The sequence below is a fragment of the Hyperolius riggenbachi genome, chromosome 2 (assembly GCF_040937935.1).
Source record: "Hyperolius riggenbachi isolate aHypRig1 chromosome 2, aHypRig1.pri, whole genome shotgun sequence".
Classification (NCBI taxonomy): Eukaryota; Metazoa; Chordata; class Amphibia; order Anura; family Hyperoliidae; genus Hyperolius; species Hyperolius riggenbachi.
In genome coordinates, this window is record NC_090647.1 from 163,834,351 (window position 1) to 163,848,773 (window position 14,423).

Consider the following 14,423-nt stretch of genomic DNA (forward strand, 5'->3'; position numbering starts at 1 on the left):
AACGTCTGAATCTCACGAAATGTCTCATGCAGGTAGAAGACATATTGTTAGACTTGGATTCCAAAGATGGGGTCCCTACATCTCTGCAAACCAGAGTTACAGGGGTCCAAAATTGGTAAAATCCCCCATAGGCTTTCATTGGGCCTCCTATTTACCGTTCCAAAATCTCACACCATTTCAAAGGGCAATGGCTCAGCAGTGGCAAAACTCACCAGTCATGATCCCCCTAAGGGTCCCTACAATGCTAGAAAATTTGGTACTGCTGAGCCATTGCCCTTTGAAAAGATGTGAGATTTTGGAAAGTGAAATAGGGAGGCAATGAAATCCTATGGGGGATTTTACCAATTTTGGACCCCTGTAACTCTGGTTTGCAGAGATGTAGGGACCCCATCTTTGGAATCCAAGTCTAACAATATGTCTTCTACCTGCATGAGACATTTCGTGAGATTCAGACTTTGCTAACGGCTATTGCTGCGATTTATGTACGTCACCATCACTACCATTGAAATAGCCCAAATAAACAGGTTTTTGTGACCCTAGGCTATGACCTCTTTGGCCTAGGGGCCCGAAACTCACCAGTCATGTTCCCCCTAAGGGTCCCTACAATGCTAGAAAATTTGCCACTGCTGAGTAATTGCCCTTTGAAAAGATGTGAGATTTTGGAACTGTAAATAGGAGGCCCAATGAAAGCCTATGGGGGATTTTACCAAATTTGGAGCCCTGTAACTCTGGTTTGCAGAGATGTAGGGAACCCATCTTTGGAGCCCAAGTCTAACAATATGTCTTCTACGTGCATGAGACATTTCGTGAGATTCAGACGTTGCTAACGGCCATTGCTGCGATTTATGTACGTCAGACTCGCCACCATTGAAATTGCCCAATTAAACAGGTTTTGTGACCCTAGGCTATGACCTCTTCGGCCTAGGACTGCATTGAACGCGACCCACGCATTGTGCGCATTCTGGACAACACCAATTACTGGGTTTATACCCTTCTGGATCCACGGTACAAACACAATGTTCCAAAACTGCTTGAAGAAAGAGCCAGACAGGTCAAAATGGAAGAATACCAGCAGGCCCTTGTGGAGACTTTAGAGAGGAGATTGACATCCTCCCCCTCCTCTAGCCAGTTGTACGCCGACAGACTGACTTCCGCAAACCCAGGACGACCAGGAGGGCAGCAAACAACACAAGCCGCAGCTAGTGCCCAAAAGGGAATGGTATCGGCAGTGTCCTTGGAGTGGGAAAATTTTCTGACACCCATGCAGCAGCACACAGAACAGCAAGCGTGCAGATCCACCTCCAACACCGATCGCCTGGAGAAGATGGTCAAGGACTACATGTCAGATGGCGTAGCTGTGTTGAACAATCCATCTGCACCCTTCAACTATTGGGTATCGAAGCTAGGCACCTGGCACAAACTGGCAATGTACGCAATAGAGGTGCTGGCTTGCCCGGCAGCCAGCGTTACGTCGGAACGCTGTTTCAGTGCTGCCGGAGGCATCGTCACAGATCGGCGGCGTATCCGCCTCTCCACACAAAATGCAGACCGTCTGACTCAAATTAAAATGAATCAATCCTGGATTGGAAACGACTACGCAACACTCCCGGACCCCAACCAAGTAACATGAACAATGAACATCTGTGATGGGTTAGCGTTTCCGGTCCCTGTTTATTGAACCTCTCATCTGTTTTACATTTATGACTGCATGGCGACAAAATGCAAATTGCTATCCGCACGCTTCTTGTCCTCATGCAAGGCCTGGGTTGTTGAGTCTCAAAGCGTGGCATTCTCCTCCTGCGCCACCCTCCTCCTGTTCCATCACGTGTGCTGCTGCTGGGTTAGCGTTACCGGTCCCTTTTCCTGGAACCTCTTATATGTATTACATTTATGACTGCATGCCGACAAAAAGCATGTTACCTGTGCAAAGAAAACAGACATTTCCCGCATTTAAAAGACAGTTTTCCCTTTGAAAATTTAAAATCGATTTTCTCAAAAACTATAAGCTCTTTTTGCTAAAAAATTTTTTCCTCTCGTACCCACTCCCAAGGTGCACATACCCTGTAAATTTGGGGTATGTAGCATGTAAGGAGGCTTTACAAAGCACAAAAGTTCGGGTCCCCATTGACTTCCATTATGTTCGGAGTTTGGGTCGAACACCCGAACATCGCGGCCATGTTCGGCCCGAACCCGAACATCTAGATGTTCGCCCAACACTAGATGTACTCCACTAAACCTAGCTCCACACATGCGATGAAAGATCAGACCAATTTTACCACCTTCCTTGTAGTATGAGAGCATACTCTCCACAGTCTGTATTCTATTAAGCAGAGTACATCCACCAGATAAAAATATTTGCAAACTGAGGAGTATATCTGTCGCATAGATTTGTCAGGGAGGTTTGCAAGACTGAACTATCTAATGGTGCCCATACACGGTACAATAATGTTCGATTTCCAAGGGGTTTTTTTTCCAATCAAAATGATCAAATCGAATGAAGTTTAAAAGAATCCTTTTTTTTCCGATTGAGAAAAACTAACGATTATCCCGTTTTTTTTTTTCCCAATAAAATCTGATCGGATATGTTGGAAAAATCTGTATATTCGATCTAACGGAATAATGGAACAAAATGATCTAATCAAAAAAATTGTACCATGTTAGGGCACCATAAAGATGCTGTACACATGAAAAAGATCAGTTCCTGCAAAATGGCATCATAGTCTATAATATCTGAAGATCTCATACACACCTTGTTTAATGGACAGTCATCTGCAGATCAGATCCACCAGGATGAAGCTGAAAGATTGAAAGGTAAGTATCTTTCGTCTGGCTCTTTTGAGGTCTTTTGTGAACTTTTTTTTTTTTTTTTTTAACAAAGATTGTGTGCAGATTTTGATCTGTGATCTATTACTTTTCAAATTTTTATGTGATGTGTACATAGCTTTAGTATTCAAAATCTGTTAGCCCTCATAGTAGATGGTAGTGGTAAAATTGGCCAGTCATCTGCAGATAAAAATTGGATGTGTGTAAGTATGCAGTGAGGCCAGAGGACAGATTTGGTGAGCCCAGCAGCATTAGCGATCCTTTTGATTGTGATCCAGTAAATGGCCAAAGTCTTTGTTTTGTAGATGTAGATTTTTTATTTTTTTAAGGACTGATGCATATTGCATCTAAGGGCCGGTACAAACTGAAAATAAGCAAATGCAATCCAATGGCATTTTTATCAAAATTCTACTTGTGTTTTTTGTGTGTTTGTGATGCGATTGTGATCTTGCTAAGGCCATCTTCCTTGAAGTTCTGGTTGAACTTGATGGACGTATATCTTTTTTTCAAACCAAATAACTATGCAACTATGAAGTTACAAAGTCTCCTGAGATTGTTGACCAAAATTGCATGAATTGCGTGTTTAATGCCCTTCATGAACTCCTAAAACAGTCACTGCGATTTTGTGGACCACTGTACAGCACTTTGCATTTTTCATTATTTCCGTGGGGACCTTGCGATTGGAAAAACGTGCCATTCTAAAATCAAACCAAAGTGCAGCCAGTGTTTACAGGTCCTAAATCCTATGCAATTGTTTTTTTAAAGAAAACCTGAACTGAAAATTAAAAGTGAAAATCAACATACACAGGTCATACGTACCTCCCATGTACACTACTTCTCAATCTCTTTCTCCTCCCCTGCGTCCTGTTTGTCCACTGTGATCCAGGAAATTCTCTGTCCTCCATTTTGAAAATGGCCATTACACCATAACCGCTTCCTGGTCAGCACACTGTTAAACTGTAACATCGTCCACTTGAGCCATAGGGAAATATAGACATTACCGGGCACATCAGTTGTCCACTCAGCTATAACTGACAGTAACCGCTTTATAACTGACAGCAACTGATATATTTCAGTTCTGACAAGATGTTGTAAGAACTGGAAGGGATCATTGTCAGAAGAAAATGGTGAGCTTCTGAGAGAAACTGATGGCAAGATAACTATGTAACGTTCAATTGAAGTTACCTCATGTGTTTATTTTAAATAATTTTACTCAGTACAGGTTCTCTTTAAGTTCAGGCAATCAGGCATTCTAAATATCAGCATGTAAAGCTGAGAATCCCACTAGGGGAGAGCTCTTGCACAACAGTACATTACCATTTGAACTAAAATCACAGGGCTAGTGAGCTACATTAAATATCAGCACTTTATTGGTACTGATATTGCAATAATTCCCAAATGCTTAAGAACAATTAAAACTTGACTGAAAGGAGCACTTTGCTCACCATGCTGCATGCATACATCACAACATTCATTAGTCTAATCTGGCAGCCATCAACAAGTGGCTAAAGTATAAGTGGTTGCAGCAGTAGATGGAAAACCAACTTCTTTCTAACTGCCTGAAACATACAGAGCACAGTCAGAGATATCCTCTCCCTGCATTCCATGCTGTATAAAAGCCTAATGATATATTGAAAGCCAATGACATCCACAAACTAAATAAATTAACCTTACTCAATGTCGTAAAGGAAACCAGAGATGACAGATACTTACTAACCTTTGTATATATACCTGGGGCTCCCCCCAGCCCCAAATGCAGGAATCGCTCCCACGCCGCTGCCTGCAGCTCCGGTACTGGGTCCCGTAACTTCCTCCAGTCGTGGCCAATTTATGCAGGAGAAGTGCGCCCTCTACGTAGCTCTCCAGCGGCTGCTGGAGAGATACGTAAATAGCTCACTTCACTTGCGTCAGACTGGCCGCGACCCGGAACCGGCTCTAACGCAGGCAGTAGCGGCTGTCGGCTCGAAAATAGGCGGCAATAGCTGGTTTTCATGTTAATTCATTTGCGATTTATATGGAGTGTTAACATCCTTGTAATAACTGGAAAGATCTCTTGGATGTGATGCATAGTCATTGTAATCCATGTACTATACAATAGTGGTACATTGCTGTTTAAATCACTGCATTAAATGTTTTGCAATTTTCCATGTTAATTTTTGACAATCACACACAAAAAATTGCATTCCTAAATAAGGGCTCTTTTCCACTTGTGACGATTGCAATGCTAAATCGCTACCGGTTTTGAAATCGCTAGGGTTTGCTAAATAACATAGGAATCGCGGTAGGTAATTTCCACTACCACGGTTTGATTTTTACTAAAGCGCGATCGCGGCTCGGAGCTGCTTTTTTTTCTGCGATTTTGCTATGCAGTGCATAGCAAAATCGCAAACGCTGAAAACAAATTAGCAACTTGCTGAATTGCAATCGCTAGCGATTGCTAGTGGAAAAGGGCACTGACAGCAGAATCTAAGGGAAAACTTGCAGTTCATCTCATTGTTCTAGAAAGCATTCTTCACTAATGTACAGACTTGAAATGCGGGTGGCATTCCTTTTCCTCAAGTTTTGTCTTTTTAGAGCAAGAAGTTTTGAATCAGGATGATACCATTTATTGGCTAACTTAGAGATGGATAAACAGTGAGCTTTCGACTTATAAAAAGCCTTCGTCGGACTGGTTCCTGACCAAAACTGAAAAACACAGCTTATATACACTGACATACAAAGGAGAAACATTCTTTAGCAAACATAAATGTAATTAGATGCCTTAACTGTTACTGAGGAGGCTTTCCCAGGCATCCTATCTAAATTGATAAGATCAATAGAATCCTCAACATGACATAAAGCAGACTCTGGTGATGGGGAGACATCGTAAATTCCGAATTCAAATGGTAACTGGCCTGGTTACACGCACCATTAATTCTAAACTTAAGAGAATTGTGGCATTTAAAGCCAGCACCTGAAAGCAAATAAAATGAATAGTGACAGTGAATTCCATCTTACACAGCATATGGCACAAAAATGAATGAAAAGATAGAATAATTAAAATTAAAAGAATTGTGGCATTTAAAACCCATCGTACCAGCACAAGAAGTTAGAGTCCTTGTTCAAACCATCTTCTACAGTTTTGAACCAATGTATAAACTTAGTTTCTTGTGTTAGTCTCATGTTTCCCGATTTGAAGCCACCCATTAATACAGTGACGCGAAAATCGCTTAAACTGTGTCCAGGTAAACAAAAGTGTGTTGGTATTGGGAGATCAGTATAATTTGTAATATCCTTTTTCCTGCTGTTAATAGTGGATCTGTGGTGTGTCATGCGATCACGCAGTGGTTGACTTGTTTCTCCCACATAAATTCCTTTGGGGCATTTTGCACACATGATCACGTATACCACATTAGATGAGTCGCAGGAAAAGGTGCCTTGTACTTTGTAATCCTGTTGTGTACCTGGTATTAGTATCCTGTCAGTGGAATGGATGTGTTTACAGGTCCCACACGTTTTCCCTCGGCAGGGGAATGTTCCATTCTGTTCTTGCCTATTTAAGTCACTCCCCACTATCATCTGCTTAAGATTGGGTGGCTGTCGGAACGCTAGGAGGGGAGGTTCAGGGAATATCTTTTTCAGTCTCTGATCCTTGTGTAGAACAGGATGTTGTTCTTTTGCAATCTTTCTTAAGATTTCCAGGCGTGGGTTGTAGGTTACTACCAGTGGGACACGGCTCTCTTCCTGGTTCTGCTTGTACTCCAGGAGCTGAGTCCTAGGGATGTTGTTAGCTTTCTTGATTTGACCTAATAAAAATCTGCTATAACATGAAGAGGATTGTGAAGGACCATATACAAAGTCTGAAATCCTCTTTAACTGATAACCCCACAGGAGCATGGGAACTGCTACAGACCTTTTATAGGAAATTGCAGAGGATCTTAATTAAAAACAAGAAGAAAAAACTTCAGAGACTCAAAATAAAGAGTGGACACCTGGATACCGCAGCAGCAGACAAAGAGCAACCCACAGGTGTCATTAACCTTTCCTCTTATCAGGCCACTGAAGCTGAAATGGCAGTACTGTCCAAAGGCCTGTCATTTTGCCCTGCAAAGCCCATAGACAAGATTGCACTCTGTGGTGATATGGAACAATTCTTCAGGAAGCTACGTCTCAAGGAACACTACTATGACAAGGAATCTTGCAACACTACTGATAATGAGCCAACACACACCAGATCCACAAAAAAACGCGGATGGACCCCTGTAGCTGGAAAAAATCCTACCCTGGACAAATACATCAACAAATTTAGTCGCCAAATCTCTGACAGGGTTCTGAATAAAAGAAAAACACTGGCTCATAACATAACATTGCAAGAGCAACAAGCTATCACATCCCTTAAGGAGAATAAGGACATTATTATTAAACCAGCGGATAAAGGAGGTGCCATAGTCATCATTAACACCAGTGACTATATCCAGGAGGCACAAAGACAGTTGTCTAACACCATGCACTATGCCAAATTACAGGGGGACCCAACAAAAAGGTACAGGATGGCACTCAATAGGATGGTAAAGAAATTGCCCGTAAACACCAGGCTTCATGTACAGACTCTTATCCCGGAAAAGCCAAGAACCGCCTGCTTTTACATGCTTCCCAAAGTCCACAAAGAGGGGAACCCAGGCAGGCCCATAATCTCAGGGAATGGAACTCTCGCAGAGAATATCTCAGGGTGGTTGGAAAACATTTTGAAGCCTCTAGTCTGTAGAAGACCCAGCTACACACAGGATACTACACACCTCCTGAACCAACTGGCAGCCATTGGCCCAGTGCCTGGAGGCACCATTCTTGCCACTATGGATGTAGAGTCTCTGTACACCAACATTCCCCACAATGTTGGTATTGCGGCCTGTCGCAAATATATTCGAGGTTTGGGCACACCTATAAACTCAATTGCTGGACTAATGAGATTCGTTCTCACCCACAATTATTTCACTTTTGGGGAGGACCTCTATTTACAGCAAATGGGAGTGGCAATGGGCTCACGGTTTGCACCGCAGTACGCAAATCTCTTCATGGCAAAGATTGAAGAAGAATACCTGAATACTTGTCATATAAAACCCATGGCCTACTTCCGTTTTATCGACGACATCTTGATCATCTGGTCTGCAAGTGAGGAGGATCTTATCCAATTTCACAGGAACTTCAATGCCTTCCATCCTACAATCAAACTGAAATTGAGCTACTCTCACAGGGAGATTAACTTTCTTGACACCACCATATACATCAGAGAGAACAGCTTACAAACGTCCATGTACCGCAAACCGACGGATCGTCCCACATACCTCAGGTATGACAGTTTCCACCCCAAACATATAAAGAATTCCATAATTTACAGCCAGGCAATAAGATGCAATCGGATCTGTTCTGACAAGGATGACAAAGACAAACACCTGGATTACCTGAAGGAAGAATTTCATAAAACAGGGATACAATCCTCTAATGGCTGAGACCCAAATCAAGAAAGCTAACATCCCTAGGACTCAGCTCCTGGAGTACAAGCAGAACCAGGAAGAGAGCCGTGTCCCACTTGTAGTAACCTACAACCCACGCCTGGAAATCTTAAGAAAGATTGCAAAAGAACTTCATCCTGTTCTACACAAGGATCAGAGACTGAAAAAGATATTACCTGAACCTCCCTTCCTAGCGTTCCGACAGCCACCCAATCTTAAGCAGATGATAGTGAGGAGTGACTTAAATAGGCAAGAACAGAATGGAACATTCCCCTGCCGAGGGAAAACGTGTGGGACCTGTAAACACATCCATTCCACTGACAGGATACTAATACCAGGTACACAACAGGATTACAAAGTACAAGGCACCTTTTCCTGCGACTCATCTAATGTGGTATACGTGATCATGTGTGCAAAATGCCCCAAAGGAATTTATGTGGGAGAAACAAGTCAACCACTGCGTGATCGCATGACACACCACAGATCCACTATTAACAGCAGGAAAAAGGATATTACAAATTATACTGATCTCCCAATACCAACACACTTTTGTTTACCTGGACACAGTTTAAGCGATTTTCGCGTCACTGTATTAATGGGTGGCTTCAAATCGGGAAACATGAGACTAACACAAGAAACTAAGTTTATACATTGGTTCAAAACTGTAGAAGATGGTTTGAACAAGGACTCTAACTTCTTGTGCTGGTACGATGGGTTTCAAATGCCACAATTCTTTTAATTTTAATTATTCTATCTTTTCATTCATTTTTGCGCCATATGCTGTGTAAGATGGAATTCACTGTCACTATTCATTTTATTTGCTTTCAGGTGCTGGCTTTAAATGCCACAATTCTCTTAAGTTTAGAATTAATGGTGCGTGTAACCAGGCCAGTTACCATTTGAATTCGGAATTTACGATGTCTCCCCATTACCAGAGTCTGCTTTATGTCATGTTGAGGATTCTATTGATCTTATCAATTTAGATAGGATGCCTGGGAAAGCCTCCTCAGTAACAGTTAAGGCATCTAATTACATTTATGTTTGCTAAAGAATGTTTCTCCTTTGTATGTCAGTGTATATAAGCTGTGTTTTTCAGTTTTGGTCAGGAACCAGTCCGACGAAGGCTTTTTATAAGTCGAAAGCTCACTGTTTATCCATCTCTAAGTTAGCCAATAAATGGTATCATCCTGATTGAAAACTTCTTGCTTTTACTCATGGCTAACACGGTACAACACTTTACTGCTTCTACTTGTCTTTTTATAGGGAGGCTGAATTTCACCTAAAGAACTACATATCTGCACAAGAAACCTTTAAACAAGGACATACATTGAACTGTAAGTATTTTTCTTTTTGCCATTGCTTGTGATTATTTTATGGTAAATGACAATCCCGATAAAGATCTTATTTGGAAACCTCTAGCCACTTGGCCCTTGTCATGCTTTGGACTGTGGTGTTGCAACAGGTTCTGGGTTTGTAGATCAATATTGGTCTTGTCTGCTGATGGAAATGACATAATCTAGAAAAAGCTAATCATTCTGTGACAGCTATTTCCTTTTTGTTCGATTTATCAGAGGTCTTGCTGTAGCTTCATGAGTAGCGATGGGTAGACAGGAATACAGACGTACACTTTTCAATGATGACAAACTCCAAGGGACCAGGAAAAGTGGTTTACTATATCAGAAATTGTCCTAGTAATTGCCCTGCATAACCTGGTACATTCTGCAAAGGAGCAACTCTTTCCTCCCATTGGAGGTACAATACAAGCATTTGCACATTTGGTGGACTACGAAGTTAAGTATACCTTAGGGCTACATAGCTAGGCTGGACAAATTGCTGGTACAGTATCCAGTGCAGCCATCACTGAATAGAGGCAGCTACTTGCTTCCATGAGTGGCTCCAATACCTCCATGGGCAGGACTTGTTGCACTTGTTGCACGTGTCCTGCAAAACTTTCTGCTCACACTTGAGCCAATCATAAAGCCTCTCTTCAGAATGCAGCCAGTCATAATAAGCCACTTGCATCTGTAATGCGAGTGGCTCCGATACCTCAGCGGGCAGGATTTGGCACTTTCCTCTCCAGTCTCCTTAGTTTTGTAGCAAATAGGCCTGCTCTGATCTACACTACAAGTGAAAGTAGCCTCTACAGTGCTCCACACACTATCAGGCGCATCATCGCTAATAAGGGAAGGGATACCCGGGAGTGCGTACAACCCCATGGGAGGACTGTGACAATACTTTTATTGATGATTTCAGTGTGAAAGTGGTAACACTGCATCCTGTTTTGTTTATGTTCACATTATTCCTCATCTTCCCAGGCTGCTTATTTGTACAGTACTGTATAGCCAGTGCTGGTGCCGTCCTTCTTGTCTTACAAATGTTATCAGACATCAACTCACTTGCAACCAGCCTGAAGAGAGCAGCTAACCATGGGTTTCACACTGACATGTGACACATGGGCCGCCCACTGTTTATTATATCCAGAGTTCGCTTCATGTAGGAGCCAAAAACATGTTTACTATAACAGAAGTTTTATTATATTAGAGTTACTATACCAGGCATTGCTCCCATAGACTTAGGAGATTGGCCGGGACTTTTTTTTTTTTTTTGATATTTTGAAAATTGGACATCTCAATAAAGTACTATGTGGCAAACAGTTCAGAGCAGCAGTAAGAAGCCAGAAGCGTACTGAGACCTCTATGGACATAAGAAAGGCTATACTATACAAAGCAGTGCTTCATAATTCTGTTCATATGAGTGCTGAGATGCGAAGGCTGACCTGACTGATGATATGCTTCTCCAGTGCCAACAGGTAGAATTTATTGGGTTGTGTAGTTTTAGGGGTTGTTGGTGTTGGAGAGATTAGTATTAGTACCTGTGACAGTTGAGGGGTAGGCTGTGGTTATGGTTTAGGTAGTGTTGGAGTAAAGGTAAATCGAGAGGTAGGTTACAGTTAGGTGCAATTTATAAAGGGCATAGCTTAGGCTCAACTAAAAGATGAGGGTTTGGAAAGGTGGGGATGTTGTAAGACTAGGCACAGGAGAGGAAATTTAGGTCTAGAAATAGAACTGGATATACACAGAAGCAGAAAATGCCAGGATCTCCGGTTTAATAAACAAGGGAGAAGGCACACAACAGGCTTTTCTACTTGCGTTTATTTAAACTTAAAGAGACACTGAAGCGAGAATAAATCTCGCTTCAGTGCTTATATTCAGCAGGGGCATGTGTGCAATAGGTAAGGCTGTAACATGGGGAGATCTCACCAACTTGGCCGCTTGTATTACTCCCATCCAGAAACGCCGCCTCACGTAGACCCAGCTGATCCTGGAAGTTCCGTCAACCCTGCTCAATCGCAGCAGGGGATTTTTTGGTGTTGATTCACCGGCAAGGAGAGAGAGCACGCCAGACTTGGAGTAATAGCGGGCACACGCTGCTCTGATGCGATCAGCTGACCGAAGCTCCGCCCACCGACGCGCTTCGAACCACCCAGGTTCTTTCTCAAGGTGTGGCTCGTTCCTAATGCGTCACCCTTTTCACTGCATGTGTCACGCCCATCCCTCATTCCAACATGCATTGAGAGGAGGAGGAGAACAAAGGAGAGGGAGGAGGAAGGTAAGAGCGCGCGTCCTGGCCAATCACTGGATATCTCACACCCTGCATCATCATAACATAGGCAACGCGGGAAAGCTTTACGTACTGCAGCAGCCTGAAGCAGCAACAAGATTCAGCTGTAAGAGTCCATAGCAGTGCATATATCAGTCACCATAGTTCCAATTATTTTGGTTTTTCTCATCATAATTACTTTCAGGGTACTCCCCCTGTGCCATCCAGTATCCGCATCTTCCACAAAGTCCTAAAGTTTTAAATTCACTCCACAATATTATTTTTATTTAACTTTGCATTACACAGCTTCACATGACCCATCCTGGTAGGCATCAAGGAAGTTCATATTGTATTCACATACATCTTCTTCCACATTACGTGCAAGCTTCAGAGGCATCACTTTATCACCATGGAACAGTACAATTCTGCACATGGTGCACTTATATCATTCACTGCGGAACCAGGCATATCCACATCAAAGTATTAAAGTGATACAGCTCAAAAGAGCAATCCATCACCCACATTAGTGATAAGGCCACATGGAGTGCCACAAGGTCAGCCATACCTTGCTGATTTTAGAAAAGGTGAGAGATCCAATTTTGCATTCAAACCATTGGGGGTCACTGTATCAAGCTTAAATATCCACATTGATTCTTTGCAAAGTAATACTTCATCAAAATCGCCCCTACGGCTTGAGATATTAAGCTGCAGCCGTTAGCCCTGCCTCAAGAGCAGCAAAATCTACGACCAAGTTGGTTGTAGATTTTGCAAGCGGGGATTTGGGGGGTAAGGGACCCCCGTTTAGCCGCGGGACAGCGGCGTTTTAGCAGGGGCACGCATGCCCTGCTGAATATAAGCACTGAAGCGAGATTTATTCTCGCTTCAGTGTCTCTTTAAGCAAATACACGACATGTTTCGGGGTTACCCCCTTCATCAGGTGTACCTGATGCTCATCAGCCCAGTATCTTGTGCTTCGTTACATGGAACCGATACCCTGACTTCAAAATGATGTGTTATTTGTATGGGCAGCACAGTGGCTTAGTGGTTAGCACTCTTGCCTTACAGCGCTGGGTCCCCGGTTCGAATCACAGCCAGGGCACTATCTGCACAGAGTTTGTATGTTCACACCGTATCTGCGTGAGTTTCCTCTGTGCACTCATTTTTCCTCCCACATCTCAAAAACCTATAGATAAGTTAATTGGCTTTCCCCTAAATTGGCCCTAGACTACGATACATACACTACACTATACATACATAGGCATATGACAATGGTAGGGATTAATTTGTGAGCCCTTCTGAGGGACATTTAAGGGACTAGACAATGTACTACAGTGGTGTGATAAACTATTTGCCCCTTCCTGATTTCTTATTCTTTTGCATGTTTGTCACACTTAAATGTTTCTGCTCATCAAAAACCGTTAACTATTAGTCAACGATAACATAATTGAGCACAAAATGCAGTTTTAAATGATGGTTTTTATTATTTAGTGAGAAAAATAACTCAAAACCTGCATGGCCCTGTGTGAAAAAGAAATTGCCCCCTGAACCTAATAACTGGTTGGGCCACCCTTAGCAGCAATAACTGCAATCAAGCGTTTGCGATAACTTGCAACGAGTCTTTTACAGCACTCTGGAGGAATTTTGGCCCACTCATCTTTGCAGAATTGTTGTAATTCAGCTTTATTTGAGGGTTCTCTAGCATGAACCGCCTTTTTAAGGTCATGCCACAACATCTCAATAGGATTCAGGTCAGGACTTTGACTAGGCCACTCCAAAGTCTTCATTTTGTTTTTCTTCAGCCATTCAGAGGTGGATTTGCTGGTGTGTTTTGGGTCACTGTCCTGCTGCAGCACCCAAGATCGCTTCAGCTTGAGTTGACGAACAGATGGCCGGACATTCTCCTTCAGGATTTTTTGGTAGACAGTAGAATTCATGGTTCCATCTATCACAGCAAGCCTTCCAGGTCCTGAAGCAGCAAAACAACCCCAGACCATCATACTACCACCACCATATTTTACTGTTGGTATGATGTTCTTTTGCTGAAATGCTGTTACTTCTACGCCAGATGTAACGGGACACGCACCTTCCAAAAAGTTCAACTTTTGTCTCGTCGGTCCACAAGGTATTTTCCCAAAAGTCTTGCCAATCATTGAGATGTTTTTTTTAGCAAAATTGAGACGAGCCTTAATGTTCTTTTTGCTTAAAAGTGGTTTGCGCCTTGGATATCTGCCATGCAGACCGTTTTTGCCCAGTCTCTTTCTTATGGTGGAGTCATGAACAATGACCTTAATTGAGGCAAGTGAGGCCTGTAGTTCTTTAGATGTTGTCCTGGGGTCTTTTGTGGCATCTCGGATGACTTTTCTCTGCGCTCTTGGGGTAATTTTGGTCGGCCAGCCACTCCTAGGAAGGTTCATCACTGTTCCATGTTTTTGCCATTTGTGGATAATGGCTCTCACTGTGGTTTGCTGGAGTCCCAAAGCTTTAGAAATGGCTTTATAACCTTTACCAGAC

At 42.6% G+C, this 14,423-nt stretch overlaps 1 protein-coding gene across 4 annotated transcripts in view; it reads left to right on the forward strand.

The window, feature by feature from the left end:
* SUGT1 (SGT1 homolog, MIS12 kinetochore complex assembly cochaperone) overlaps positions 1–14,423 on the forward strand; it is a 175,180-nt gene that overhangs the window by 37,873 nt on the left and 122,884 nt on the right. For all 4 annotated transcript variants that reach the window (XM_068267817.1, XM_068267819.1, XM_068267818.1 and 1 more), the window contains exon 6: positions 9,576–9,646. In XM_068267817.1, the coding sequence (XP_068123918.1) occupies positions 9,576–9,646 (71 nt within the window). The remainder of the gene's footprint in view (positions 1–9,575; positions 9,647–14,423) is intronic.